Source organism: Drosophila willistoni (genome assembly GCF_018902025.1).
Source record: "Drosophila willistoni isolate 14030-0811.24 chromosome 2R unlocalized genomic scaffold, UCI_dwil_1.1 Seg200, whole genome shotgun sequence".
NCBI lineage: Eukaryota > Metazoa > Arthropoda > Insecta > Diptera > Drosophilidae > Drosophila > Drosophila willistoni.
In genome coordinates, this window is record NW_025814051.1 from 438,781 (window position 1) to 466,046 (window position 27,266).

Sequence of the window (27,266 nt, forward strand, 5' to 3'; positions counted from 1 at the left end):
ATGTACATATGTACGTATATATCCCTAAGCATTATGTTTATGTTCTTATAGGGTATTCAAGTATTCATTGTGTTGTGTTACCAAGTCTTGGTTAGTCGCTAGTTAATTACTTTGTAGTGACTACCTTATAAATTCACACTCACTTAGCTTGCAATTAGCAACAGGAAAGCTTTCCGTAATAAGAGCTTTTTGTCGCTCTCTCGCTGTGCCTTTACCTGTCTCTCCCTCTCTCTCTCTGTGTTTCTCAATTCTCCTGAAATTTCAATTTGTTTCTCTCCGTTTTTTAAACAACAAAAAAAGTTGTATAAAGTTAAAAATTTTACTCAGTTTGAGATCGACAGCCGAAACGAGCGGACGCTGCGATAAACGCAAACAAAACTTGACGCGAACGTTGCGCAGGCGCAATAACACAATATATTTTCCGTGTGTTTGTGTTTGTGTCTTTGTATTTGTATTTGTGTGCGTTGTTTTTTTTGTTTTCTTTCATTTGTTTGCTTATGTTTAAAAGTTTAAAAGAAAACAAAAAAAAAGCAAAACCAAATCAAAAATTAATAAAACCGCAAATCAAGCAAAAGAGCGCGCGTTATAATTTGCGGAAAAAAGGCAACAAAACGCTAATATAACGGTAATATTTATGCTCATCTAGTTATTCGTATTGATAATTTACCTAGATGTATGTGAGTGCGAGTGTATGTGTGTGTGTGGTTAATATAGAGAAGCAACAAAAGTTAAAAAAGAAATAATGAAAACCAACAAAAATTGGGCTAACGAAATTTGCAAAAGTAATTTGCGGTCTTTATAATAAAAAATTATATTATAATTAAAGCAAATAAAAAAAGAGTTCACAAAAGAGTTACCAAAAAAAAAAAAAAAAACTAAATAAAGTATTGAGCAAATTTTTGTTGCTCATTTTTATTGTTGTTACTTCTTGTTAGCTAATGTGCAATGCAATGGAGCGAGCCTTGGAGACTTAAAAAAAATGTTGCCAAATTGTTTATATTAAAAAAAGTGAGAAAACACACAAATATATATAATGAAAAATATGGCAGAGTCAAATGACTTTAACTTAAGCCAACTAATGCGAAAATTCAGACAAAAATTACAATTAATTAAATAAATATTATCAAAGTAAACTAATAAAATCGAAAGGGGGAAAATACCTAATTTAGTATGTACAACAAATAAATAAAAAAAAAAAAAATGAAATAGAAGTAAATAATTTATTAAACTTACTAAATACAATAATAATAAACTGATAAAATCAAATATACATTTACAACAAAATTGATATAATATAAAAAACAGGTGATGAAAAATTATTAAAAAAAAACATAATTTAAATGTAGACTTTCAATCAAAATTTTATTGCTAAAATTTGAACAAAGTTAAAAAAATTATATAAAAATTTAAAAATTTTATAAATCAAAGATCTTATTTAAAAAAAAAAAATTAAAATTAAACAATTTAATAAATAATATTTTAACATTGAAAATAACAAATTATAAAAACAAATTTTATAAATTTGAACAAAATAGTAAAGAATAAATAATTATTGAGTAGTGAATTATATTATAACTAAAATTGTGGGAAAAGTTAAATAAATTTTAAGTATCTCAAGGCACAAACGTTTAAACAAAAAAGTGAAGAATGGATTTTATTATATTAATATATTAATAAACATAGAAAAAAGTGGTTAACAAAATAATAATAATAATTTAATAGTGGATAATAAAACGCAGATTTTAGGTTTTAGTTATATATAAAACTTAAAAATATAAACTTCAAAAGATTTGCTCAAACAATTTATATTGCAAAAATTGAAAAATAATGAAAACAAAGTGCAAAACACAAAAATAAAATGGATATCAGCGTACAAATATTAAAAATACAATTAAAAAAATATGATATGCTATAATTTCGTACTGACAAAACTATTTAAAAAAATCTTTATCGATCAATAGTACAAATTTTAACTAAAGTTAGAATTATGTATAAAATTCAATGAGTTACATAGTTATGAAATTAGGAATAACCTTAATAGGCATATTTTTAAATGACATTTTGATTATAAGATTGTGTAAAAACCCATGAATAATATTAATAAAATTATTTCGCCACGAAGATTCTTAAAAGTCATTTCGGAAATATCCCCAACCATCATGACCAAACAAAAAATAAATATATTTATATACATATTTATTACAATAAAGCAACAAAAGCAAATGTCAGAAACTCATCAAAATGTTGCATAAAATGATGGAAAGTCAAAATAAAACTTGACTGTGAGTTACCCTGTATCATGTAGGTTCTATTCTGTAATGAACAGAGAAGTGCATCAAGTTAAGCAATTTTTGCTAGGTATAAACCATTTTTACTAGTTTTTCAATTCGATTCTATTCCTTAGAGTAATTCTTCTTTGATATTTGTTTTGGATTCATTTTAACTTTTTGATCATTCTTTTCAATGGAATCTTAAATGTCTTTTATGGCACTTGACGGATCGTACATTCCCATTTTTTCTATCTATAGGGTATAACATGAAATTGTAAATAAAGATATGAACGAAATTAAAGAATCTTCTCCACCCAAAAATTCAGCTTGTGACCCCAAATGAAACACATGTTTTGTGTATGTAGTTTTTCTTTTATCTATTACTTTGTCCATGTTGTTTGTGTTTCTTTTTTCTTTTCTTTTTCGTTTTTCCCTTCTTTTCAGTTTAAATATTTTTTTGGCGTCGTGTTTTTATCATTTTGTTGCACGCGTGTGTCTTTGTGCCATGTGCAGCATGTTGGGTTCAGTTGATGCGTTTTGAATGTGTAATTTCCATGGCAAAAGAAAGATTCAAACCAAAAAACAAATGATTACTTCATCTGCTAAAGTTTCATTTCCTATGTGTATATGGTAACATACATATAAGTAATGTATGTATGTAAACTGACCAGCGCAAAAGAAAGAAAAAACAAGTAAAAACTCAGAGAGCCGAAGTAAGTAAACTGGTACTAAAGACTCGTTGATGTTTCTATACCCTTTTAAAATTTACCAGAGGCATAATTTTTGGTTTTTGAATAGTTGAATAGTTTGAATAGTTAATTGGTTGTAGGGACAAATATTATCTGATATTCATAGCTTGAGATATTCAAATCAAGTGAAGCTTCTCCGCAGAGTAAAGTTTTTTTTTAAAAAGGTGATTGTTGTTTTGAGTTGATGAGTCATGTATTAAGTATTTTCTCTTGGACATCTGATAAATGAATCATCAAGTTTTGATTTAAAATATGGAAAACAATCTTGAAGGCTGATCAAAATATGTGAATATTTTGTGAGTTTATTACAATTTTTATTAACTTAGTAAAGAAATGGTGCACTAAGGCTTGTTCTAGTTCTCTATTCCGAATTAATGATGTCGGAATTGAATTTAATCTATCATCCAACAAATATTGCAATTGTTGTTTTCAATTTAAAGACAGTTTGGTTAATACATACATTATACTATATTGACTTAAGTTTGAAATCGATACGGAAATGAGAACAGACCTTAGGCCTGGCTTGGCTTTAAATGGTTTTTTAAAAATTTGTTTATGTTTCAAAAATTTCCTATACTAATTAAAAAATATGCTAAGAACACTTCAAACGACGTCACTCATACGTAACGTTGTCTCAACAATACAAACAAAACACCATAAAAACTTGGCCAAGATCTTAAAATTGTTCTTGAATAATTTTAAATGGATTTATTAGTTTCTTGACTAATGATAAATCCCCTAATTGTAAGGGTATTAAAAAGCGAAAAAAGCCGGTTGAAGGCAAACTCTCTTACATATTTACACGCACCAGCGCTCATTGAACACACAAGCACACACACACATACATATATACCCAAAACAAAACAAAAGCAACAACAATGCGACACAAAAACCTGTAACGCAGGCAGCGCCGTCAACAGTGCTGTTATTTTTTTCTCTTTTCCTTTTTCTTACATTTTGCAGAAAGAGGGGGAGGGGGCCCATAGCCGCAGCGTGTTGATTATGTCAATTTCATGTTTGCTTCATTTCCTCAATACACACAGAGACACACACTCATACATATATCTACCATCTTAAGGGGGGCATTGAAAAGGGGAGCGGCAGCAATTTCACTTTCGTTGGACTTGAAAAAAGAAAAGAGAAGAAGAAGAAGAAAAAAAAACAACAACAAAACTAGTTGCAGTCCGTCACCGATGCTGAAAATGAATAGACAGAGAAGAAGAGAGAAAGAGTAGAGAGATCAAGTGAGAGTGAGAGCTGAATGTGGGCTGCATGTTGGATGCTGGCGTCACTTGCTTTGTGTCGGGGCGTTGCTGCCAAAGCACAGTGGTCAAAAGCTCTTTGAATAATCCCATAACTATCACATAATAGCCAATCCTCTCAGTTTAAGATAAAAGATAAAACAAATATTCTAAAAAAGAAACCAATCAAGTTCGGTCCAATTTGGTTTGCGTTTTGGGTTAAAGGGTGAAATAAATGAATTACATTTTAAATTATGAAAATAATCATTTTTTTATTAACATGAGAATTCAAAACTGAATTCTGATCAAACAAAACAAGGGGAATCGAAGTCGGGGAAGTCCTCTCCATCAATATAATTTAAATCGTATCTTTGCTTTAAATTGTATATATATTTTCCCATTTTCATTGATTGTAAACTTTTCACAAACCCCTTTTTTGACCTGGTGTACTTTTTTATAGTTGACTCTTGGTTGAGGGGAGTAAAAATGGGTTGCCTATCCTTTTCCCAGCCTAACCTTAACACACGGTCGCAAGTTCTTAAAAACACTTCAAATTTATTGTTATTTTTTTAAAGGAAATTAATTTTCCATCCCTGTTGTAAATAAGAAAATATTTTGAATTTTGGATCAAATAATAAGTGGGGATGGTATGGTAACGCTGTAAGGCCAGACCTACTCCCGAAGCAGCTGATCGATGAGGTGGCAATGGAAGAGAAGACGAGGTGACAAGGCAGAGTTAAAAACGAGGAGTCTAGAGAAAACGACGAACGACATGTGTGTAAATGAATTAATACATAATTTTGTCAAAACCCATTGTTCCGTTAATAATTACCTAATATAATTAATAATGTACTTAATATAACAACTATTCTAATTCTTGTGGGCACAAATCCCACATAATATGCCTTATGAATTACTTACAAGTACCGAAAAAACTGTTGATTTTTGCATCTGCAATGTTTTCTCATTAAAACTCGATAACCATTAAAAAATATTTCACATTGTATTTGTTATTCCATTTACATCTTATCAATTGTACCAACATTTTAAGATTTAAAATCATTTTTACTAATTTTTTTTGGCAAACTATACATTATACAGGTGAAACTGCAAAATCCAGGTCGTCCCCCTCAAACCGATTTTCTATTCAATTGTTTTTATTTTAAAAAATTTCTCTAAATATTTGCCCACTGTGCTTTATAGTTTCATTTTCATTTTGTAACTGTAATGTCTGTTTGCTATATAGCTGTTGCTTTTATTTTGCGGTTCCCCCTTCATGGGTGTGTGTGGAGTGTGTGTGCTCTCTTGGCTTTTGTTTTAGCATTGTAACGTAATAACGTAATGTGCTTGAAAAGAGATTTCCACATTGCAATATGCGAATGCGTTTTCTGCTTTACGTTTTTGGTGCCAAGTCCAGCGTCAGCGTCGACGTCTACGCCGACGTCAACGTCAACGTCGACAGTAGCTACAGTTTTAGCCGTTGTTGTAAGTTGGGTAATCGAGTCAAAATGCGGGGCGCCGGTTGAACAGCTCCTGCTTAAAATATGCGAAGGTCACGAAAAGTTTTTTTTTTCTCTCCCATTTTCATTTTCGTTTATGTTTTATTTTTTTTTTATAATTTATTGTTTGTGTAACTCCCCCACTCTATCTCTCTCCCTCTCTCTCTCTCTCTCTCTTTGTTACTCTCCGCCTCGTTATTCCATTTTGTTTTATTGTTGTCTACGCTGCCAGTTGACTGGAAATTCTAATTATAAACTAAAGAATTTATTACCGGGTTTCTTATTTTTTCAAATAAAATGCAACTTGTCGGAAAATTTAACAACTACAAAATGTTAGTATTTGACTAGTTAAACCGGTTAATGGCAAATATTAAACTTTATATGGGGATGCCAAAAAAATAAAAAAAATAAAAAAACTAAAGTTTGATGTCCATGCGATAAAACATAAAATTTTTAAAATGTGATAATCTGCTCAATAAATACATATTGTTTTTTAATTTGGTTCTTTGTTTTGTTAAGTTTTATACAAAAAGAAAACTATTTCAAAGTATTTTTTCAACTTTGTGTGAATAGCTGAAATTTTTAATGTATGAATCACTCACATAAAGTAGGAAACATTCGGCTGATATGATAAGCTACATATATAGTTTATATACTTAAATACCCTTGATCTCAAAAAATATTAGCAAAATAAAATATTCTACCCAATTAAAACGACTCTATTCAATATTTCCTTTACTAACTTTTAACATATTGCGGGATTTTTTTAAAAAATAAAGAAAAAAAAGAGTTTTATTTAATAAATTTCAAAATGTTAAATATTTTGTGCGAAAATAATTGGATAAAAAATAGTTTAATAAATTCTATGAAGTCTATGTAGCTAAACAAGTTAAATTAATCAATGTGATTAATTAGAAGAAATATTCATTGAAAGTTTATTTGACCATTGTTAAATGTTGTCCTGTTAAAAAACGTATCTAAGCAGAATTTAGTTAAAGTATTTAAATATGTTTTCCAATAATACTCCGATATTGTGTATCCTTAGTCCCGTCTTTTGTTCTAAAATATGACAGGTTTGACTTCGATTATATTTATTGATCAACATTTTTTTTTAGTTGCGAACCTCGTTACATTGATTACTAGAAATCTTCTCAACCTCTTCTAGATCAAATTTTTTAATAGGTATTAATATATTTTAACAAAATATTTGAGCACAAATAAAACGAAATGTAAAATACACTTAACATAATGACTAAACAATTTAAAATTCTAAACAAATATCACTATTAATCAAAATCAATTTAAAAATAAACATAAATTAATTGTATAAAAACTGTGAAATCAACAATGAAAGATGTGCTAAAATATATTTTTATATAATATTATTAATAATTTATATGCAAAACAAAAAAACAATTTGGCATACATGTTTTCCTTTGCTTGTCAATTCGTGTTAATAAAATTTTAATTAATTAATCACAAAATGCAAATTTTAATTCGATCTTCATCGTTAGCTACAGCTTAAAGTGCATAAGACATTTTTAATTGGCCAACCAAATTGGATTTAATTGTGAACTGGAAAAAAGAGACAAAAACAAATACAAACGCAGATCAACATTCAAAAATTATTTGGAATTAAACAATAAGATATATATATATAAATACATACATACAATTGAGAACATATATATATGTATATATTGATGCCGGTTTTCTCTTGACAAGTTTGGTAAGTGAACTTTAAAAATCTTTAAAAAACTGTTTGATATGTTGGAATTTGAATAATTTTAGAAAGTTTGGTCTTTACGGAGATACAAAAACTCTAGCTTTGTTTTTTTTATTTAATTTTTATCATTATCCCATGTTTTTCGGGTAGAGGAAACTTATAAATACGACTAATATTTCAAAGCATAATCTAATTTAAGTGAATCAATAAACTCAATTTGCTCATTCTCGAAATTTTAGTTTATATAGAAAGTAAATACGTTATATTATTTGTTTTTTGCAACAGTATAAAAATAATGTCGATTTCTAAAGATAACATTTCATTACGGAACTACTGAAACTGTGCTCCCCTAAGGCATTTAGATCATTAATTTGATCGATCTCCCCCTTAGCATTTCAGCCTTTTTGCTGCTCTCGTACTTAAGAATTCTTCTCGAGGGCTCTTGACTTTCACATGCTACAACTCGTGCGCTCAAATCTCTTTCAAATGAGGGAAAATCCCCAAAGACTAACATCCGTGTATCTTTATTTGCAAATGGTTTTAATGATGAAAGGGGACGAGTATGTATAGAAGAATCTTTTAGCTTAAACTGGGTAGATCGATGATTAAATAGATGACTTTTTCTATTTGATTTGAAAAATATAGATGAGATCTGTGGCTTGAATTATTTAAATTAAATCTGCAATTATTTCTTTTGATGAGTTTTTAATTTAAAAATTGTATTGGCAATGAGATTTAGAGCAAAAGGATCTAGAAAAAAACTCCTTGAAACTATTTGTTGATTTTCTTTATATTAAGAGAATTTCCATTAGATAGGTTAATCGACTAAATTGGATTGCAAAAATCACTGATTTTCAAAACTTTTCCAATAATATATTAATTGTAAATATAATGAGTTTGTTGATAATATTGGCGAGGATTATTCGACATTTACTTAAATTGTTTTGTGGCACAAATCTTGACTTGGTTTTAAATTTCATAAAATTGTTCAAATTTTTAATATTTTCGAAACATCTTTTTTCCTAATATATGTAAAATAAACAATGAAAATCCATTTAATTTAATGTGGTGAAATTAAAGGCAATTTCATTAATTTTTTTGTGTATATAGGTCTAAAAAGAAGATGACTTTAGATAAGAAGATACTTTATATTATTCCTGAAAATTAAACTGGAAAATTAAAACTAATTATGAGTCTTTGTTAATTTGTGGAGCAAATTTTGTGAACTATAAAAAAATATTGAACTTTAATCATCACCTTTGTCGTAAATATAATTATATACAATTATGTTATATTATTGTTTCTTAATTACAGCAATCGTATAGTTTAAAGAGTTTAATTTTATTGATAATTATTTAGATTTTTAGGACTTGTTGTTAGTTATATAGCTACGTTGATTGTCTCATAGTTGGGTAATTGAGTTGGCTATGTCATAGGGTCGGTTATTCACCGCGTTGTACGTCAACCTTTCGAGACCTGTAAAAGTAACTATTTAATTATTCGATCTAACCAGCTGAAATTTATCGGGCGGAAACAGTTATACTCTATGCATATTTCTATCAACTTTTTTTTTGTAGTTTTAGTAAACATTTTTTACATAAATTTAAAAATTGTCTGCAAGGAACTTTGCGGTTCAGTCAACTTTTAATCAGTTCTCTTCTGTAGTGAATACTTTTTATTTGACATTGGTATATCATATCATATTATAGCCAGATAGCCAGGGTATTTAAATATTCGTCACGCCAACTTATTATAATTTTCGCTTTTGTTTTGCTTTATTTTTAGTTTTGTTGCTTTTGTTTTTTCAATTTCATCGACACTTAATTATAAACTTTTGCCTACGTCATTCTCACTCAGAAGCCACAAGCAGCTGATATTTTGTTGTTCTTCAGTTTTTACCCCCCGCATTGCTACCACTTGAGATTTTCTTGTTTTTTTTTTCCTATTAGTTGTAGTCATGTTTTATTGTTAATTTGTTTGTCGTTGTTGTTAAATCCGGTTCTAGGTCTCATTTCTGGTTTTTTTTTCTGCTTCAAACACAAAATTTGTAGAGCGTTGAAATTAAATTCTTTTGTCTAAGTTTTAATTTTTTTGTTTGGCTTTTCGGTTGGGGTTATTAATTTAATATTTTACCTTTTTTTTACATTTCCGGGTATGAGATTTAGGGGAGAGACAACTCCACACTTCTTAAACTTAAGCACATCAGTTTTTTCTTCATATTTTGTATTATTGCATTGAGTTGCTGTCACTTGAAGTCAATGAAGTGTATCTGCTACCTAAATGCTTAGTCACGTTTTCAAGTTGCAAAAATTGCAGCCTCAAAGTGCTGTAGCTTAATTAAGTTGAAGCCTTTTCTCTATCATTATTGTTTTTTTTTTCTTTTGCTTTTTAGATCCCGCACATCATCATCATCATAAAAATTATTGTCCAATATGAAGGGATGGTTCGATGCATTTCGAGATGATGGCGGACCTACGCTTTATTCATTCTCGAATCGTACACCCGTGACTGGAGATGTATCCATTGTGGCTGTATCTGTACTATTTGCCACATTCTATGTGGCATTTTTGGTCATATTTCCGGGTGTAAGAAAACAGGTAAGCAAATAGTTCAATTAAAATGAAATATTTATTGAATACTCAAAGAGTATTCAAAGAGTAAAGGTGCCTTTTAAAAGGCAAAAGAAATATAATTCCTTTTATACTATCGTGTTGTTACTTTTATTGAGTTCAAAGTTCTATGACTTAATTAAAGTACAAAAAATAAATCATGTGCTTAATTAAAGAAAATATTAAAACTGAAATATTCCAATCGTGACTAACTAGCTGGTTGCCTACTGTTTTAAAGATTTTGTAGATTTTTCTGTTTAACCTGGCTTATTTGTTCCGTTTTGTTTTAAAGCGCTTCTACTATAATGAACTAGAACTAGTAGATACCAAAGGACCTTAATTAAGTAGCTTAATTTAGGAGAAATAAATCAAAAATATATTTTTTAAAGTTTATTTTATGGTTTTCAACGAGTTTACTTAAGCAAATCTTACATTAAGAAATATGTTTAGTAAATTGTTATTGTTATGGAGCAGAAATAATCAATTTCAAAAACTAATTACCTCATATAAACTGAACTACTTATACTTGGGTTGACTTAATTACTGTCAAAGTATATTTTTGGAAAAATTTAAATGAATTTACCAATGACATATAAAACTGTTAATAGATAATCATTGACTATAGGTGCGATTTATTTAGTAAAAGAAATTCTTTTGAAATTATGGTTAAACCTTGGGATAGAGGCCCACTTATAAAGAAGATCATCATCGAAAACAGGTTATTAATTGTACATATTTCAAGAACCATCAACTTCTATTATCAGCAGAATAGCATAACACGCAATGCTAAAACTAGTTGCCATTTACAGTCAAATGTATCGAAAAGCAAGAAATTGTTTTACATTTTTTAGAACTAATTCAATATTTCATTCATTGTTTTTAAAGTTCAACTTTATTTACAAAAACTAAGCTATTCTTTCGTCCTCGTAGGAATACCTTATCGAACCTAAAGAATAGATCCTAAATCAATAAAATAACACTACATTTGGGTTCCAAAAAAGTTTGTCTTACCAAAGAGCAGTGACTTTTTATAGGCCAATAAATTCTGCATTAAGAAAACGTGATAACTAGAAGAGATAAGTAGGGGAGATATAAGCAAAAAAAAATCGGTGCTTCGTTTAACATACGTATTAGCATTATTAAATTATGCAGCAGTTTCTATGAAATTCACTTACTTGTCATTATTCTCGATAGATTCGTCATCGAAGAAAACGGTCGGCAACTAAAGTTAGTTACTCAATACTTACATAAAATATAGGGACAATAAAAATGCAACTATAGTCAAGATGACAATTTATTCTATTGCCGGTTTAGCTTTGCGATCTTAATGTATGCGCAAGCAAGTTCCTTGAACCAGTTTGCCTGCCTTTGACTTAGTTCGCGGTGCCCATAAAAGTCAAGAAACTGGCTTGTAACTTACCTATATACCCATACTGGTAAGATAACAATATAAATTATTGTTGGCATATATGCATTACCATATCATATTTTAATTGGCTGTCTGGCAGCAATCCTCATCATGGCTGAGTTATTTTTCTCACGCCGGCTAGTCTAACTAATTGAATTGGGCCAACTGTTGGAGGCGCAATAATCATCGTAATCGTTGGCACGTTTCAGCCAGATGTGAGATAAAACCAAATTAAGAGTAAACTTTTCTTTGCTTTAGATAGGAGGCGCGCCCTTTTTTTGGTTTGGTTTTCTGTTTTTGTTTTTCGTTAATTCATTAAGTAATGCTATTTTGCAATTGTTTGTTTGTTTTGTTTTTATTTTTTACAGAAGTTCACAACATTTTCGACAGTCACCCTGAGCCTTTTCGTGGGTCTAGTCATTCTAAGTGAGTACCAAATGATACTACCATAATAAATGCAATATGGTAATGATAATAATAATGATGATGATGATGATGATGATGACCTTCAATTATATTTATTTTCAATTTGCATATCAACCACAACACAATATGGTCTTCCCTCACTCTGCCACTCTCTGATTCTCTGACTCTTTGTGTATATTTGCTACAGTCACCCGTTTGGGCTCTGCTTGGCATGTGGCACATGCAACAATCATTGCACCGTATAAAGCCTTCTCACGCGAGAAGCTGCCGGCTCGGATTGGCACCCACATTGGCCTCATGCATGTCAATGTGACGCTGACGGGTAAGTTTGCCAATATATATATATATAAATACACACACACACACACACTTATTGGTGATGTGGCTGTATATAGACTCACAATACTTACCTACATCGAGTGTGTGTACTTTTCAATGGGTGAATGGGTTTCTAAGATGTAATTATTTGCCAATGCGGATGATGGCGTTGCGGGTGCGGATGCGGGTGTTGGACCATTTGAGTGGGGCCACTGAGTGTTAAGATCTTTTGAGTTGTTAGTGAAGCGAGAAGAGGTTTTATACACAAGGCTTCTACAATCGAATGATTGCTCTATGCTTAAGAGTGGAGTTTGTTTAGACTATTTTACAAAACAATATTATTTTTTATAGAAACAAGTGAGAATATATATTTTATTAGTTAATCAATGACTTACTTTCTTACTACCGTTAAACTAAAAAAAAAATTGCTAGGTCTAAGCCGACTTAAACTCTTTTCGATTTCACATCTTGGAGTCAGGGAGTAGCTTCAGTTCGTTCAGGACGACATTTTCTGCCGCTTTATCCTTTTACTTTATAATTCTTATAAACTGATCATGCTCATCTCTTTAGGGTCAAAAACAGTCGGAAATTTATATTAAAAGACATTTAATAGTTGGTTCTTGTTTGAACCTCCATGAAACCTCGAAATAGTTTCGAACTACATATGTTAAATTTCCATCAAAACTTAAAACCAAATTTAAGTATGATATCAAACTAGTCAGTCAATGGTTAAACTTAAGCTCTTGTCAAACTGAAATAAAACTTTGGAGGTCTCTTTTGGATTTAGACTTCACTTTTTATTTTATATAAGACAAGCTTAAAGTTGTCTTAAATGAATATTAATTAATTAATCACTTTTCTGATTATATCATTCATCTTAACCAAACAACTTTTGTAAGTAACATTTTAAAATGGGGTACATTACTTTTTACACCAAGTTTGTGACACAGTCATGAGTTGGTTGATCAACTAGGTGAAATCTATTACAAATATTTTTCTGAAATAAATTCAAATTGGTTGATTGAAGTACTCAGTACTTCCAGTTAAAAGTAGGAAAATTTTACAATAGAATTTTAAGAAGAACATAAAATGGAAAAGAGATGATTGATTAAAATTATTGAAACATTTAGGAGGGTATAGAAATTCCATCATTGCTAAAATTCAAACCCAACCCAGCCCTCTGGTTTCTTTTTCAAACTGTCGTCGAAGTTTTGTTATCGTAGTTGATTGACTGCCGCCAGTTTGTGACTTTTATGAAAACTGCCCCTCCGGCAACTCCCCTCGCCGTCTCCTTAAAGCTTCTCCTGCTGATTGAATGGCTTTTGAGTCGTGGCTTAAATATATATAATCGAAATTTTTGATTTTGTTTTTAATTCATTAACCAAAAAAATAAATCCGCCAACCAGCAATGATGATCGCAAATGTTTGATAAATTTTAACAATTGAGCAATTTTCCGTTCAAAGAAAATCTTAGAAATATCAAAATAAATTTTGGTAACAAACGTTTTTGCAGTAGAGCTTTAGGAATCGACTGAATGGCGGCCGGCTAATTGCAATTGGGTGGGCGGTGACGTCAGCTGTTGCGGTTGCTGGCTACCGCCAAGTGCCAGTCAAGTCGAGTTGCATGTCACGATTCTTGGCAAAGGCAACGGGCAACAGGCAACAATAACAACAACAGCAGCAACAACAAATTGAAATGCCACTCGACTAGCGCGCCTCGCGCTCGACACCTGCGGAAATATTCACGATGAGGCTCTTATTTAACTTATTTTGCTATACATTTGTTTGTTTGTTTGCTTGGAAGTTTGTTTGCCTAGTTGGCCAGCACGTTTCACTCACTCCCTCACTCACCTATTCACTTAGCGTCGTTGTCGTTGTCGTCGTCGGTTTCGTCGTCATCGCCGTTCATTCATGCCCACCAAGCTATAAAAGTGAAATTGTTGTGGTATTTTTGGGCTACCTTTTCGAGTGGCTCAGCTGTTTCCAAATGAAATGCCAACCGAATAAGTCAGTCACTTTTGTTATAATCGTTTCTGGCCAAATATGAGAGGCCAACAATAGAAATAAGTTTTTATATACATATCAATTTCGGAAGATCAAAAACCGAGTAAAGTATACTCTATTTCATTTAGAGAATATTCTAATATTCTATTCTAATCTTACAATTAAACAATTTAAAATATACATGCCGATTGTTGAGTTCTTAAATAAATTAAATGAAAATGCGTAGATAAATGTTGTCACATATCGAAACTATGATTATTTTTGTTTGAATAATAAAACAGTCGCAGTTTGTGTCAAGAGAAATAAAAAATGTTAATCATTTCAGAATTAGAAGGGAACAAAGTTCTATTATTTACTTAATAGTCTTATTAGAAGCTTAGAATGGTAATCTGGAAATGAACAAATTTGTTACCACCATTAAAAATGTAAAAAAATACATGCAAAAGTGTTGAAAAACTGATAAATCCTGATAAATTTTAAATATTTGGAACAAACATTTTATTTAAAAAAATAACTTTGAATTTGTTGTATAAGATTCTAAAAGAATTTTGGTCTAAGTTAATCCAAAGAAACCGATAAATATTCTTAAAAAAGAAGACTAAAATTTAGTAAAAACGAACATTGAAAAAAAGTTGAACCATAACCACTGAATCTATTTTGACTAAAAAGTGGTATAGTTAAAACTTTAGTTTTTCCAAACATTGGTTTCAAAATTTGTGAATTCTAATAGCCATAAATATGGCCTTTAGCATTTATGGGCTTTATTTAAAAAAAAATATTGATTTCGAACATTTAGTTTCTTAAAAATTTTGCATAAAATACGGCTTTAATTTTGAACATTCCAAAAAAACAATTGTCGTTCTGTTTTTAAACCTTTTCAAAAAGTAAATCTTTTGAATTTCAAAAACGTTTTGGAATCGAAAAGTAAAATAAAAATATTCGAAAAAAGGACTTGATAGTAAATCAAGTGGACACCTTTATTTGGAAACGGTTAAGAGAGCAGACATTAATTGCGATTCCAAACAAGTTATTCGATATTAAAAACGGAAACAAAATAACAATTTTATTCACAGTCGGAAACTAAAACAAGACAAATCCATTAAAACCGATGAGTAGCATCTCCGAAGTTCGTTTGGTAAATTCATAAAATGAAACAAAAAATTGAAACAGCACACCAGAGGACTCGGATAGATATTTTCTGTAAATAAAAGATTGAAACAAAAGTAACATTAAATCACGAAATTGTATCTATTAAGAAATAATCTAGATATATGTAAAATGATTTTTGTTACATCTTGAATAACTAAATGATATAATATTTACCTGTGACCCGGGTATCTTTTCATCTGGCCATTATCATGATGGTTTCAAATACAGCTATCGTGTAACTAAAGTGAAGTACCTATTTCCCCTCTCTCATAATTTTCTTTGGTAGCATTTTCAACAGACATTGCCAAAAGTGTTGCACGTGTTGCTAGCTGCTTTATTATTGTTACTTATACTTTGGGGGCGTTTCATTCAGTTTTTTCTTTCTTGGTTTGGTGGGCGTTTTTGTTGGTAAAAGGGCAAATGGTGCCTCAAAAGTTGAGTGGCAAAAAAGTGGCAGCTGACTGCATACACACACACACACACACACACATACACACATATATAGTGTATGGTAGTTATACCTATAGCTTTTGAATATGATAATTGCTCATGTCAATCAAAAAAATGGCAAAAATTGGATGGGTTGACAATATAATTGTTGCACTCATTATGGATTGAAACTGAAGCATTTTCCATTGCCAAATCAAAGTCTGACAAATGTCAAAAGATTTAGTTTTTTTTGTTTTTTGAGGTGTTTAGGCAGCAACTACAATAATGATAATGACAATAATGATGATCATTTTATAATGATGATTAGAGAGCTCTTTATGTGTAAAGACTCTCTGATTTCTTAAGCTAATTTACAGGTCCGCTGTATATTTTTTTTTCGGTACTTTGCTTTTGGATTTGCACCTAATGATATACGATTATGACTTTTGTTCTGCCTTCTTTCATTTTTGTAGTTGCATGTAATTTTTGTGGTTGGCATTTATCGGCGACGAATGACGGACTGACTTGTGGGTGTGCTCTATGCTCGATTAACTGTGGCGGCATTTAACAGACTTTATTACACGATAAACATTGTAGTCGAATTGTTTTCGAAATGTTGTTGTTCATGCTGCAATGGGGGAGGTGCGGGATAAAGCGGGAATTGAGTTGCAGTTGTCTGTTGCTGGCGTTTGGCAGTCAACACCCAGGTGTTGCTGGTAATTTCTGGTTTTCAAATTGAATGTAGACACTATTTTGTTTAACATTTGAGTGGGTTATGAGAATGCATATAAAATTAAATGAAATTGATTGAACTTTTGACCCAAGTATAATCGGTTTTTTTTCCATACTCAACATTCGACACATTACAAAGAATGCAATTATCGATTTTGAGGTCGGCTAACAAATAAGTTGTAAGTTGAAAAATTCTTTTCTTTGATTTAAAATTTATTATCAATTCTTACTTAAGAGACGTTTTCAAAGATAAATCAATTCTCACTTCGGCGAGGTTTTGCAAAATATAAAAACTACTCTCTCTGATTTTAATGCATTTTTCGCACCTTGGCAAAGTTTCTTACGACTTTAAGATCTTCTCCACTAGGAGAACTATTTTAACTATAGCTAGCTAAGAAGCTATTTTAACTCCTTCAGAAACCCTTTGGTAAACAAAATTTCGAAAATAATGAAAGATAATCAGGATACAATATTGTAAATTCAATTGATTCTTTTTAAATTTTAAAACTAAAGTTACTACAACACACAAAAAAGTTACTTTGTGTCACAAAAGCCAGAACACATATAATCATTGATCGAAGTCTAATTTTTTGAAAATTAAAATTTAAACTTTAACTTAACACGCGTTATTTTAGTTAGACTAAGGTATATATCTTTCAGTGTATATGTAAAACTAATGCGTTTTATTAAAGCTCTGTTAACGACTTTAAATTGATTATATTCGATTATGGCGGATTCAATTAACACCTCAAAAACTTTTGTTGAGCCTCTGAAACTATTAACCATTAAAAAAAAGAAGAAAAAAAGAAACACAAACTTTTTTTTTTTAACAGAAATCTGAGAATCATTCATCCACTTGGCTCATTAATAACTTACAAGACACGCAAATGAACTTCCGCAAACTTCTTTAACTTCGCACTGAAAATTTTGCTTGATATAAAGGCAAGAACTACAACAATATAAAGATCGCTTTGGTAGGTTAAGTGTCGACTTGAAAATACCCTTAAATTTCAAATTAAAAAGGAAAAGGGAAGATGGTTAGCTGACAGCTTTAAGCCCAAACACTGAAAATTAAAAGTTTCCTTGGAAAAACATTTGAATTAGAGAATAAAAATTAAAAATTTAGATGTCTTTTAGTGTTTATCGAATTAGATGGAGTTCAAATGGTCAAAGCAATGACTCGAGTGCTTCGACAGTCAATCCTCTATAGTCAAATGGTCAAACAGTTGAGATCCATCCGATGCGGTTTCATGGGTATAGGGTAGAAAAATTACCATATCTAGCCATAAAATTGATGTTTTCCTACTTGATACTTGAAGCCGGATAACGACGTTGGGAGCTCGCGCTTAAGTATTAAGTGAACAGAAGGGGGCGCGGTGGGGCAAAGGGGGCAACAAAAAGTTAAATAAATAACATTTTTATGCCTTTTCATAATTTTAAGTGATGATTATGCTGATTTTCGTGTTTACTTTGCTGACGGCTAAAAAAACCAGCAGATATAAAGAGTGAGGAGTCGAGCAGGTTGACGGGAATAAAACAAAAAAATCAAAAAAATAAATAAATTAATAATCATTTTACAATGGACACAAAGGCACACGACATAGAAAGACAATGGATACTCCACAAAGCAAAAAACAACCCCTCGACATTTTGTATAAAATAAAAATAAATGTTCCGCTTCTGTCATAAGTTTGAACAGAGCTCAAGTGGCTCATGTCCAGTTCATCTCCAGCAGTCAATTAAAAGTTAAAAATAATATATGGCGAATAAAAAACTAAACAAATTTGTTGTTTTTGTATAAATAACTAATGAGTAGGAGGAATTTCTACATAAAAATAGCTAATGAGAACGCGAAGGCAAAAATATCTAATATGCCAAGAGGCAGTAGCTCATAGGAGATGGAATAAAGTTATATATATACTTTTGGGATTTCAAAGTTTTCCATAACAAATACAAATTAGTGAATTGACAAAAATGTTGCAATGACTGAAATTGACGATGTGATCTCTAAAGAACATTTGGTTGTAAGAAAAGTGTCTTTTGATGTTCATTAAAATAGCTTTGATTAATTTGTTTCCTGAATCTTGATTAGCCGTGATCTTAGGCCAGCAAATAGCAAATTGGAGTCTAAAGTCAATAATTGTCTGTTAACATAATAGACTTTCTTTATATCATGGCTTTTTAGTTGAAAATAGCTTCTGTTCTTAAAATTTATATATCAAAGAAGCTGGCTTTGGCTGTGCCGAAGTTTATATACCCTTGCAGTCCTTGATCATAATATTCTTACTCTTCTTCCTTAACTGAATTCTTCAATGCACAGACAAAACCTTCCATATATCATTTTCATTTGTGCGTTACAAATATCTGACCAATTCTATAATACCCTCTGCACGGGTATAAAAATTAGATATTAGCTAGTATGCACAATTGTTTCAATTACCAAATTATTTGGCTGACAATCTACTACGATCGTATAAGTTTTATTATTTTGTAAGTGTTTTTAAAGCTAACAAATTTTTAAAACTTTTTTTGCTGCAAGATTCACATGGAGTAGGCTTTAATGCAAGGTTTGAGTATCGAGATATTTATTCTTTAATTCATATAAATAATGAATTCTTGAGCCAATTTCGTGTAATATCTTTTATATAACAAAAACTTCCATTTGTATTTTTTCCCTTAGGTCCTATGGGAATAACAGATGAAACTTTTCTTATACACTTTATTTTAGGAAAAATTGTTGACTTATTTGGTGTACCAAGTAATATATGTGCCTATTGACTCAATTGTTTAAAACAGTTTTATTAAGTACTGAACAAATCGTTTCTGTTGTAGCAATGTGCTAAATTGTTTACAGGATATATGGAGGATGATTTTTGTAAATGGATCGGTTAGCTTTAGAAAAAAAATATAGTTCTGTCATAAAAAATTAATATTTCTAAGATATATCAGCTATAAATACTGTTAATGATAAAGACTTTGTTATTTTCGTTTTTTGGCAGCTAAAGCATAGAATAAATTTTTTTAATTTATTGAATAGTTTAATTTCAATGACCTTATTGAGAATATCTAAGGATGGGATTTCTTCTATCATTATATTTTATATAAGATTTGTAATCAGCTATGAATTACAAAGATGTAATCGATCTCTAGTGTCAAAGATTCATAAGTAATTTGTGTAAATGATGTTTGAAATCAATATTCATCTTCTTGAATCACCTTTTGAATGACTTATTGAGAAATTCCCACGGTTACTGTATTTTATAGTGACTCATTGACTTAACAAACAGTAGGTAAGACCACAAAGCGGCTTAAATTAATGCCTACAAATTACAAAATCGACAGCAGAAAATATATACCAACTATCTATATATATCTATATTGTATATATATGTATTGTAAGAGTTACATAAATTGTTACAAAAAACTGTCATATCTAAAGTAAAATATGAGCTTGACCTTCCACACCGAACAAGGTTTAGCCCTGGCCTCTGTTTGTATCGATCAAAAACGAAAAATGCACCAAAAATGGCAAAAAAAAAACTTAAATCATGCAAGTTGTCTACGCACAGTCTACGCAATGCACTGTTGAGATTGTAAGATCGAAAAAAGTCATTAAACTGACACAATCGATATGATTTTTCCAGTTTGGTAATGAAAACCGGTTCATTTTATTGAATTTGGCTTGAATTTGAAATGTTAATTGCTCGGTCTTGGTGGTTGTGGGGAACGGACCAATTGGATATGCATCTCTCATTTGGCTTAAATGGGGAAGTAAAAGTGCGCATATCGTAAAAAATAGTTTAGTAGTTGGTGAAAGAGTTTTACCTAACAATCAACAAAGATTGGGCTGGATTAGAGTTAAGCAAGAGCAAGGAAACTGAAATTGTTAAGGTTTTTTGAATCTAGATTTGAAACTTTCCATAATATATTGAGAAATAACGACTTTTTTTCTTATTGAAATCGAAACTTATTTACTATATTTTACTGTATTTTGTGATTTATTTGTTTGTCTTCTATTCATTGACACATAGTTAAATTGATAAATTTCCAACGCTTTATAAATTTTTAATTATATATCCCACATAAGGTCTAACTAAATCCAATGTGGTTATTATTTATTGTCAATTTTTTTTTATAAACTTTCGAAAATTAAATTCTTTGCCTTTTAATTAAGAATTCATCCGTCAGTTAGCTGCCTCTTAATTTTTTTTTTTGTTTTGTGTTTAGTGTGTTTCCTATCGAACTGCTAAATACTGTTTATGAAAAAAGGGTATATTCACTTTAGTCACGTGCTTGTTACAAATAAAATTGAAGTGTAATTGAGATCTTTAGATATTTTTAATTTGGAGAGGGTGATTAGTGGATTACAAATTCTTGGTCAAAACGGTTTATTGATTTTATTTCTATTTCTGGTCTACTTTTAAGAGAAACACTTAATAGAACATAAGATGAGACAATATGGAAATGTTAGTTATCAAATCTTTAATTTTTTGTTGGTGAATTTTGATGCTATTCCTTATGCTTCTCATTTGAATCTAATTATGTCACCTTGTGTTCAAGAAGAAATACTTAAACCTGGTCAAAACTATCACCAACAAGAGTATAGAAACTGCGACAAAGTCGAGCTTGGCAAAGCCCTCAGATTGTTTTTTGTTGTTTGTTTGCATATTTTGTCACTCGGTGCCAGACACTGTGGCAACGTGAGCAACATGAACGGCAGCCTCCGCATACTAGCCCAATCATATATCATGGGGATGAAGGCGATGATAATGATGATGATGATAATGATGACGATGATGCTGAATACCCCTTTCAACTGTTTAAAATCGCACAAACAAAAAAAAAAAAACATACACAAAGAAGATTAATGATTTGCATAAATAAAAATGCTTTTAGAATTAAAAGCAAATAATCTTTATATAAAGAGTGGGCCGAAATGTTCAAAAAGAAAAAAAAAAAGGAAAGGAATCAAAGACTTGATTAGGTTTCTCTCCATTCACTCAATCAGATCCCGGAATGACTCACTAAAATTTTGTGATTAACATATGCAATTTTAGGTTTTGCCAAGCAACCAAATGCGGAATTGTTGAATATTTGTTTTTTTATTTTCGTTTAATTTTATTTCAAGTTGTTTGGGCCGCTTGAGAGGCAAGAGCAAAGTTGTCTATAAATTATGCAAATATTTCTTCGTTTTTGTTTTTATTTTCATACTAAAACTTGCTGAAAAAATAAAATAGAAAAAATTATAAAAAAACGAGCTTAAACGGGCCAAAAGCGCGTGCGCTGTAAACCGGAAAATGTTGACGAATGTTAACAAAATATGCAAACAGCCCAACAACAACAACAACAGCAAAATAAAAATCATACACACATTGCACATTGATTAAACGATATTTGTTGTTGTTGTTGCACTTTTATGTTGATACCTCGCAATTATCAGATAAAATTCTATATATCAAATTTTCAATATGCAGTCGAAGAAATGTTTGCAATCATAACTTGAATTTTAATCTTAGAGCTGCAAATCTGTCTATATAAAACTCTGATCTGCGTATCTCTCTTCCATGTTATAGCCCTTCATACCATTCATTCTATTCGTTTGAAAATCTTTCCAGTCATCTTTCTGTTTATCATCCATATATTTAGTTATAAGGTGGTATCTACTTATCAATCTATCTTCGACTCTATCTCTCCTTCTATCTATCTATATAACCATTTTATTTATTTATATAACCTTTTAACTATCCATCTATATGGTTAGATTCATTCATCTATTTATTTGAATATAACTATCTATGCATCTATCTATTTATCTATTAATATATAAATCCCATCCATGTATTCATCTATCTATCCATCCATTTCTCTTTCTATTTGTCATCTATCTTTTTACTGAACTTGGTTCCCTTCTACATATATGCTTATCTATCCTTATGCTCAGAAAATCTTTTCTAGAGCTGCCTCGATTTGGTGGATTAAAAGAATGAAAGTCACATTTTTGATAAGTTTAAGTATAAAATTCTTTTGAGTTTAACTTATATTTATCTGACCCGAAGGAGATTATTATAATCTGGTTATATGACTGCATGGCACAGGGTATCAGAAAGTCGTTTTATAAACACAATTTGTTGTATGTTTTTTTTTTTTTTATTTCTGTTTAGCTGCCGCTCACTTGATTTGCCGCTGCGTTATGTAAGGTTAGGCTAGGCGTCGTCGAAGCCATTGACAATGAATTTACCTCGCTTATGTGGGAAGGGAATGTCTATAATGTGTGTGTGTGTGTGTGCAACATTACGCATACGCCACTTGGCCCGAGTTGCAGCAACATTTCCGGCTGTTTGACAGGAAATGATTTTCTGTATCTAAATTTTCATTTTTTGTTGTAATTGCAATGAAGGTTATTACATTTGCAATTTTCAAGTGCCATTTGAAGGTGTTGTCAGTTGATTGCAAAGGTTCTCGCTATACTTAGTATGTGGTGCAGCTGGATTTTTCGAGTGGTTAGTTTGTTGGCTGCCTGGTCGAGGGCTTGTCAAGCCTCTCACTCGGGGTGTGGAGTGCTGTTTAACTGTTTTTTTATCGTTGTGCAAGGCTGTTGCCATGGAATGACTTAAAGGTTCTTATATACTGGGGGATTTACATTTAATCATTAGTTGGCTTGTTTATAATTTTATAAATTTATTAAAAGCTTTCGGTTTTCTTTATTTTCTAGCCATACCGATTGGTAATTGGACTCCACCTGACATTGACTACAATGAACGTTTCACCTGGGAGGGAGCAAACGATATGAGCGCCAATTATCGTCATGCTCTGCAACGAGGTCTCCCGTTTCCTATCCTCACAGTGGCCGAGTATTTCAGTTTGGGCCGCGAGGGATTCTCCTGGGGTGGCCAGTATCGAGCAGCTGGTTATTTTGCCAGCATTATGCTTTGGGCTTCGCTGGCCTCCTGGTTGTTAATGAATCTTCTGCTTATTGCTGTGCCACGTTATGGTGCCTATATGAAGGCATTGACTGGAGCTTTGCTTGTCTGCACCACAGTGGGTTATCACTGTTTGTTGCCAAAGCGACCGCTATGCATTTACTTGGAGGGCGGCAAGCTGGAATTTCATTTCGGTTGGTGCTACTGGCTGGTTCTAGTGGCGGGTAAGTTGTTGCAGTTTTTAACAAGGAAGTCATTTTCTTATAACTTTTTCCCTTTTTAGGCATTCTTTGCTTCATTGTTGGTGTACTCATCTCCATCATTGATCTGGTCTGGCCGCATACATTCTCCACAGTCCTGGAGGTCTACTATGGCACACCGTATGATCGTCATGTCATTTTAGAGGAATCCAGCGATGTGCGCTATCGTAAGCCTCGCAATACACGTAACTTGGAAGAACCACCTGGTCTGGGCTCTCGCATTTTGCGCCGCTTGAGTTCTAAGGTCGCTCGTGACATGCAGCCAGCAACAGGAGCAGCTGCATCAGTGCCCAGACGTGGCAGTCCAGCTGGTGTCTCGAGCAGTGGGGTGGAGAATAAAGCCTTCCAAGGTGATGTCCCCAAGAGTCCTTGGCGTTATCCTTTCAGGCGTTCACAGCAGCAGCAGCAACTGACTCAGTCACAGTATCAGCAACATCCGCTGCAGCAGCAACCACATCATCATCAGCAGCAATTGCAATTTGTTGGCGGTCCTGTGATTCAGCATCCTATGCATCATATGCAGCGCACAATGTCACAGGATTCTGGTTCCAGCATTGCTTCGGCTGCTGTGCAAATTTCACCGCTACATAAACACGCTCTGGCCAGAATGTTGCCGTAAGTTTGTAAATGCAGAAATGCAGATCACTTAGATTCAATTAGTATAGAAGATAAGTTTAGGAATAAAAGTTACAGTCAAGTCATTTTCGCCTCTGTTGTTGAGGCCCCAGGGGCACCGCTTGTCGTCTACCAAATCCGACCATGATCTATATCGTTACAAAAATACAATATAATTTCTTTGGGTAGATTTTTTTTTTGGATCACTTTCTTCATTTATATACCAGTAAATGTTTCCTTATAGTTTTTTGTCTACTTGTTTGTACTTCTTGCTAATCTCTTCTCTTTTACTCTTTACTCAAATACTTCTGTCTTATGATAACATAAAACATTATTCTTATTTGCTTGTTTTTCTTCGCTGAAATTTTTTTTCGCTTTTGATTTCTTATTAGTTTCTACTTCTCACCTCTTTACGTTTTACTTTATTATTCTTCTTAATTGAAGTTTTTGTCCCTTTTCACCTCATGTAAATAAAACATTGTATCCTACTTTCAATTTTAAAAAAACTTTAAAATTATCTCCATCTATAATTGTCATATTTTCAAGACATAGTTTCCAAGGCTTCCTTGAAGTTTTATTTAAACCTCTACCTCTGGCTTTTCATCTCCATATCCTACTCCAAATTCTTTAATTATTATTAACTTTAAAATAATTTTTTGAAATGCTTCTTTCGTTTATTTTGTGCCCCATATTTCAGTTTATTTATGTTTAATATTAATTAATTAATAATTCATTTCAAATTCTTCTTTTCCCTTTCAGTAATCCACCCGTAGAGCGAATTCGTGACATGGATCACTGGTAATGCCATTTAGATAACCCATAAGAATACTTAATAACTTCAACTACAACTTGACAATAACATTAACATAGAAACAAAACAAAAAACTTAACTACAAAACGCTACAAAAAACAATTTGTGATAATTTCCTAAAAAAAAAAAACAAACAAAAATGGTAAACAAATTCTACAATTGACAAAAATCGACTAATTTTACCTGACGTACTTATAAAATTAAATAAAATCAGCTAACTTTAATTAAATTATTTCTTAGATTTAAGTTAACCCCAAAATTGATGTAAAACAAAAATACAAAAAATACGTTCTTAGTGATGTTCACTTGTGATAAGTTAGACACAGAAGCGTTATCTTTAGTTTAAATGATTAAAATTATTAGCGAAACAATTGCAACGAGTTATGAAACAAAAAAACAAACAAAAACTATTATCATTAGACTATTATTGAGTTTCTCTTACCATTATGATGTAATTTATGTATTTTATGTGTGTTTAAACAAAAACGAATTCAATGCCAATTTATGTAATTTTATTTAAGTAAATCCTGAAAAAAAATGTAAAACTTAATGTAAGATCAATTAGTTTAATAAGTTCTGACAATGCTTAAATTATCATTATACAATGACGACTTGAAATTAAAGTTGTTTCATATAAAGTTGGTCAAGTTCTTATTTTGGAGTTAAATTGGGAAATCAATAAAAGTCCTGTAAAATATAAGGAGTAAAATTTCCTTAAGAAAGCTTTTAAACAAAAAATAAAGTAAAGTTTTCGAAAACAAATATTGTGATCGCTTTTAATTATCTATGTTAATATTTTTAAAAATCACCCAATGAAGCACCAGAAACGAATGACTTTAGGGGGAATTTTTATAAATCTTCGATTTAATTATATACAAATCATTAAGCGAGAAATTTATTTGGAGTAAGAGACCTTTACTATACAATAGTTCACCTACTACTGATTGATTGGTGTGCCTTATATTTTTGTTCGTTTTAGTACAAGCAATGTAAATTTATGCTATTGTTTTAAGTCAGACTAAGACTTGGTTGGAATCTGAATTTTACAAGGGAGTAAGGAAATAAGAATAGGAATTTTTTTATTGTTTGGATAGGTTTTGGGTCAGCATATACTATGTAAGCCAGTAGTGAGTGTGAGATTGATCCAATTTTTTGCTATATATTTAAATGTATAAAATATGGGGTAAAAATTACTACATACATTCCTTTGTTGAGCACTTTTTAAGTTGATGAACATTTTCAGGTTAAGGTAAGGTACATAGAAAATTTGTTTTCTTTTAGATTTCTCTCAGATTTATTGGAGCAAGCAAAATAACAAAACCAAAAGGAATAAAATAAAATAAGAAAAACGAAAAAAAATTTAAGAAAAAAAAAGGGAAATGGCAAGGGAAAAATCAAGCCCATAAGGAAAAATGTCATAAATAAGAACGCTGCAATTTGTTTATATTAAAATGGAGAGTCAAAAAGTCGTCCTAAGGTCGAGGGATCCTGTGTGTACACACACACACACACATACAGATTTCCATTGCAATGCTGCTGCCAGCAGCAATAACAACAATACATAGCTTCCTCGTCTCTGACCCTCCCCTCCTCTCGCCCACCGACCCTTTGAATTGCAGTCTCGCATAGCCTGCTGTTTTGTGAATTATGCGCCTTCCGTTGCATGTGGCGGCATTCCCGAAGCCAAGGCCCAAGTCCAAATAATGGCATAACGCGCCTGGCTGCATATTTTTGAAGTCAGCAGGCAACACGAGAACAACGGGGGAGAGACGCATGAGACGGAAAAGCCGAGATGGCAAAGAGAAGGGGGGTCAGTCAGTTCACCCACAACTAACTGCGCTCGTTTTTGCAATAAAAATGTCATAAATCTTGATTTCTTGGACTCTAAACCAAAAGCGTGCGATAGCGACACGTCTTTCTCTCCTACTCTACCCAACGCTTCCCTCTCTTTCTCTCACTCTCTCGGGTGTTTCTTTCTTTCTGCTTCAACCATTCTGTGTAGAGTGTCTCTCTGTGTGTGTGTATGTGCCTTGCAATATAACTGTCTATTTGTACTCTGCCTGCATATGAAGTACATTTTATTTGTTTTTATTTATTTGC

The 27,266-nt window shown here is 31.5% G+C and overlaps 1 protein-coding gene and 1 long non-coding RNA gene across 2 annotated transcripts; one reads left to right on the forward strand and one right to left on the reverse strand.

Moving 5' to 3' along the window:
* The first annotated feature begins 448 nt into the window (after positions 1-448).
* LOC6643482 (dual oxidase maturation factor 1) lies at positions 449-25,804 on the forward strand. The gene is made up of 8 exons (XM_002066445.4): positions 449-625; positions 7,274-7,488; positions 9,878-10,082; positions 11,871-11,928; positions 12,116-12,250; positions 23,273-23,704; positions 23,764-24,355; positions 25,115-25,804. Exons 3-8 carry the CDS (start codon positions 9,918-9,920, stop codon positions 25,155-25,157), a joined length of 1,425 nt encoding a protein of 474 aa, XP_002066481.1. The 5' UTR covers positions 449-625; positions 7,274-7,488; positions 9,878-9,917; the 3' UTR covers positions 25,158-25,804.
* Positions 23,420-25,006, reverse strand: LOC124460369. Its single transcript, XR_006954289.1, has 2 exons — positions 24,580-25,006; positions 23,420-24,504 (listed from the first exon to the last, which is right to left on the reverse strand). It is a non-coding gene; the product is annotated as an uncharacterized LOC124460369 (long non-coding RNA).
* Positions 25,805-27,266: the final 1,462 nt, after the last annotated feature.